General features: G+C 35.4%; 1 protein-coding gene across 1 annotated transcript in view; it reads right to left on the reverse strand.

Moving 5' to 3' along the window:
- Positions 1-337: 337 nt before the first annotated feature.
- rabggtb (Rab geranylgeranyltransferase subunit beta) overlaps positions 338-5,112 on the reverse strand; it is a 15,461-nt gene continuing 10,686 nt past the window's right edge. Inside the window, exons 6-9 of the mRNA XM_015041777.1 lie at positions 4,037-4,147; positions 3,751-3,876; positions 2,771-2,920; positions 338-1,959 (exon numbers count right to left, since the gene is read on the reverse strand). Of these exons, the coding sequence (XP_014897263.1) occupies positions 1,819-1,959; positions 2,771-2,920; positions 3,751-3,876; positions 4,037-4,147 (528 nt within the window). The 3' untranslated portion in view covers positions 338-1,818. The remainder of the gene's footprint in view (positions 1,960-2,770; positions 2,921-3,750; positions 3,877-4,036; positions 4,148-5,112) is intronic.

Here is a 5,112-nt window from a genome sequence, read left to right on the forward strand (position 1 = left end):
TCAATCAATCAAAATGGACTTTAAAAGTTTAACGAAAAGTATCAAGAAACTCAAAACTAAATGAAATAATTCAATTTCACAGCTGAAAACTGCAAAATAAAAAAAATCCTTCTAACCTGTACATTTTATTAATGACTATTTGAATTGTCTCAATTCAATCAGGGTAAAATTGTAGTTAGTATATCTTAAGAATAAAAACAAAATAAAAATAAAAAGGATGGAAATAGTTTGACGTTAGTCAGAAATCAGTGCAGATTTTATAAACTGTTCCAAAATATTTTGTAAAATTAAAGAGATTTTAAAGGCATCAAATGAAGAAGTGAGAAACAAAAATATCTTTTTAATTATCTGATTTTAATTTGTTAAAACATATTAACCCTTCTGTAAACAAACTATTCGTATAGTAACTGTGTTAATTTAGCAAATCATCATTTTTAGTTTGGATTCAGACATTAAAACACTGATGTTCGTTCATAAAGCTTTATAACAAAACACACTCAGCAGTTATTTACCGACAGTGAAAGACGAGGAGATTTACGGATGTGGAGCGAAACTGGAGAATCTGTTCAGGTTTGAGTAAATATTTCCTGCAGAGCAACAGATTCCAATAAATAATGCAGCTGGAATATCAAACATTTACAGTTAAAATGAAACCTCCCCGTTTGAGCAGCTTCGCTCACGTTGGTGTGATGGAGACACGTAAAACGGACTGCAGCGACTCCTGTGGCTGGAGAGCCACAGACACGCTCTTACTTTATATAGGCCGTTTCATTACTGAGCACAACAAACTGAATCTTCTGACAATTTTTCCTTTTCCTGTAAAGAAACTCGAGTTCTTTTATGATGAAATTGGAAAAACTTTTTGGTTTGGGGGCAGAAACGAGGGCTGGAACGATTAATGGATTATTTAAATAATCAATTGTTATTGAAATAATCAATTGTGATTAATCTATTATGAGACAATCAATTAATGATCATGAATGATCGAATTGACTAATCACAGTAAGTGATTGTTGGAATAATCAATTAATTGTGATTAAGCTACAATTTAAAACAATTAATTGTGATTAATCATGATCAATAATGATTTATAATGGTTAATTATGATTATTTAAGTGTTATAAAACACTTTAAAATTTCTGCCAAATGTGGCAGTTTTACTATCCGATTAATCGTCAGAACAATCGATTAATCGATAACTAAAATAATTGTTGCAGCCTTAGCAGAAGCCCCTCAAAATATGTTCACCATATTTTTGCATTTCAGCCAAAAACTACAAAGCATTTTATTGAGATTTTGTGTTTTAGATCGATACAAAGTAAGACATAATTGTGAAACTTTAAAATATTTTTCACAAATAAAAGCCTGAGAAGAGCATCATGTGGTGTTCAGGTTATCCTGACATCCATAAATAAACTCTAGGCTGATAAAAGGATGGATAACATCAACTTTGGACATTTTTAATTTGTTTATTTGTAAAAATGTAACATTTTCCTTCTACTTCACAACTATGGAGTATTTCCAGTGGATCCATCACAAAAATCCCAATAAACTGTAGTGAAGTTTGTGGTTGCAATGAGAGGAAATGTGTAAAATTTCCAGGTTTTCCTCCTAAAAACGACGTGAGAAACGAAGGAATGTCATTTTCTGACGGTTTCTTCCAAACACAGATGGATGAAAAGCAGTGCAGCGGTCGTCCATCTGCATCCAGGGAGCAGCTGTAGTGGTCATAACTCAGGCTGGGGGCCGGTGTGAGGGGCCGATTTGGGGGCGGAGCAGCGTTTCAGTTCATCATCATGATGTGTTAGCTAAGGGGCGCTAGCTGAGGAGGTCGGGCTGCAGGCCGACCCTCTGCAGGACGTCCTCCGGCATACACAGGACGGGGTTCACCGGCTTGATCGCCTCGTCGCCGAGGAGCGAGAGGCCCGCCACACCAAACAGAGTGTGGAACGGATCCACCTGCAGAGGAGGGGTCAAGAGGTCAAACCGCTGATGCACAAAGAAATCCTTCAATGTTGATTATCAGCAATGTCTTCCATTTTTGTCTCAGTTTTAAAAGTTTGAGCCGATTTTGATGGTTTGAAGAAACATAAAATGCAGTTTTTTGGAGAAAAAAAAAATCTACCCAAACCCAAAATGGCTGTAAAATCTATCGACTGGTGGTGATTAACGTCACCAGGAGGAGATTAGGGCCAGTTCTGATCACATAACCCGCAGATCAGCCCTAAACTGTACCGGACTTTTCTACAAATAATCAAACAAACACTGAATTAATGCTATGTTATTGCATTTTAGACAATAATATATGTATTTTCTTATTTTAAAATTATTTTTTTATGTATTTATAATATTGTATAAAAAGATTTAAGTAGTTAAATAAAAAAATCTCCAAAATATGTCGATGTCTTTATCCGATTAATCGATTATTCTGACGATTAATCAATAAATCGTCAGAATAACTGATAGAATAATCAATTATTAAAATAATCACTAGTTGCAGCCCTAGTATTTAGTAAAACTAACCTAATTTGGTGGCTGGTTGCAGTTTATTCATCATTTAATAGATAAATCTTGTTCTCACACAGGTGAAGTTAATTTTTCTTTTTTCAACTGAAAAACTGCATTTTGTGTTTATTTAGGTTATTTTATGTGACAACAAAGTAAAAGTAAAGAAGAAGCCTTTAAAGGGGCAATGCTTTCAAAAGGTGCTGTATAAAACAGGAACATAATTTGAGCGAGTGAAGCTTCAGTCTCGGCGTGTTTTGCTCACCATGTCTCCTGGTCGGTCGGCGAATCCTCCCGTCTCCTCGTCCTGGCAGGCCAGGATGAAGCGCTGCAGCTTGGCTTTGTCGATCCAGTGAATCCTGCCGATGATTTTCAGAGACGCCAGGACCCACCAGGAGTAGCAAACATCTGGAAGCTGAGAGAGACGGAGGTTTTGTCTGAACGTCCAGCTGTGATCGCAAACATCTGAACTGATGCTTCGTCACAGGAAATATCACTTTAGATCAACACTCCTCCAGACTGATGCAGAAAAAAGACGATAGAGAGAGATAAGGTTCTTCAGTGGCTCCGTTTTTAGTGTTGAAGAGGGAAAAATATTTAGAAATTTGTTCATTTTTAACATCTTTTTACTAAAGTGAACTGAGAATTTACTGTAAGAGATGTTGAGGTATGAATGTTGGTTTCTGAATCAGATTCATAAATCCAGATCTCAGCAGCTTGTTGGAGTGGATCTACTTGGTTGGATCTGATTTGTTCAGTTTCTAGATTTTGGTTAATTTTTGGGTTTGGATAAATTATTCTCAAGTTTTGGACGCCGTGCAGCTGGGAGGATTTCTGCTCTTACTTATTTACTATCAACCAGTTATAAAGTGTAACCATGGCAACAACATAGTATCCTTAAAACTGGAAGCAGCTGATTAGCATCTTAAATAATAAACTTTACTTACAAATAAACATATTTTGCCTAAGATTAGATGGAAAAAGGGAAGATATTAAACAAAACTGATAGTTTGACAGTTATATTAACTTTGTTTTTAATAAAAAATGGCTAATTTCTGCATTTTCTTTTAATTTGATTCAAGATATCTGATTAATCCTGGATGCAACTTCAACAACCTTAATAAATAAGAACAACAACAAACCTGCAATAATCCCCTCTTTTAAATGTGCTCAGGCACATTTAAATGCAGTTTTCTTGCCTTATGAGTCTAACGAGCAGAGAAAGTCCATCTGAAGCACACAAACCTTCTCGGGTCGCCCGTTGAGGCCTCCGGACGGCAGCTGCCTCTCGCAGAGCCACCAGCCCAGCAGGTCGGCGTTGAGCTGGTGCAGCTGACCCGTGAGCGACAGGAAGCCGGTGCAGCAGTAAATCTGGTGGACCAACACAGATAAATGGATTCATTCTGCTACAGCAGCCTCTCAGTTCTCACTCAGACGTCTACATTTTAATTTAAAGCATTTATTAGCAAAGACTTTGATTTGTTTTGGTGATAAAGGGTAAAGTTTTAAAAATGTCCAGGTGTGAACTCACCTGGCCAGCGTGGGACTCTGAGCCCGGCCTGCAGCCGAAACCTCCGTCGAAGTTCATGCAAGACAAGACGAACTCCACGGCTCTGTCAACGTTTATCGTGTCCATCTTTCCCTGAGCGAGGACAGAGACGGATCAGGACAAGCTAACGCTAACTAGCCTGTTCATGTTCAGCTGCCATATAAAACTACAAATTTATTAAGTTTCTGCTTCTGCTTTTATTTTCTGACCAAATTTAAATATCAAAGATACCTGAGTAAATACAGACTGTTAATAATAAATTATTTAGTTTAATAATTGATAAAAATATAAACCTGAGAATTAATTGGTCAGATTTTTAACTGGTGGAAGAATTTTGACCAAAACACATGGAAGGTTTCTAAGCATGAAAAGTCCGTTTAGGTTCATGTCATAGCATTTAAGTCTAGACTTTGACTAGGCCATTTCAAAACATTCAAATGTTTTTCTTTTTAAGGATCCAGAGGTGGATAAAACGTCACGGTTACATTGAAGCAGCTAAACAAGCCCAGAGCATCATACCGCCACCACCATGTTTGACAGAATCTATGCAGAATGTCGACTGAAGTGTGTAAATGATTATGATTTAATTAGAAACAATGTTTGGTGTGATTGGCTCATTTAATGCATGTTGGATGGATTCAATTTACAGATGTAAAGTAGCAAAAACTAAATCTGGCGTTAATCATTTCTTCCTTTAGTAAAGATTTATGTATTTACACAGATGGTGAAAACAAACAAGGTGGACAATTAATAAAATTAGATTTCAAGGTTGTTTTGCATAAATTGACAAAAGAAAAATTTTAAAATCTTTTTCAAAATGTATTCAGTTTTCCATTAATTATCAGAAAACATTTAAGTGTGAAACAAGAGAAACGAGACGCGATACTTTCACTGTACTTCATTTCTAGAAACATTTAACTGTTTAAGTGATAAAAAGTTAAATATATATATATATATATATATATATATATATATATATATATATTTTTTTTTTTTTTTTTTTTTTTTTTTTTTGTTTTTTTTTTTTTTTATAAAAAAAAAAAAAAAACTAAAAAAAA

Source organism: Poecilia latipinna, unplaced genomic scaffold (genome assembly GCF_001443285.1).
Source record: "Poecilia latipinna isolate Pla-1442-1.1 unplaced genomic scaffold, P_latipinna-1.0 Scaffold568, whole genome shotgun sequence".
In the NCBI taxonomy this organism is placed as follows: Eukaryota; Metazoa; Chordata; class Actinopteri; order Cyprinodontiformes; family Poeciliidae; genus Poecilia; species Poecilia latipinna.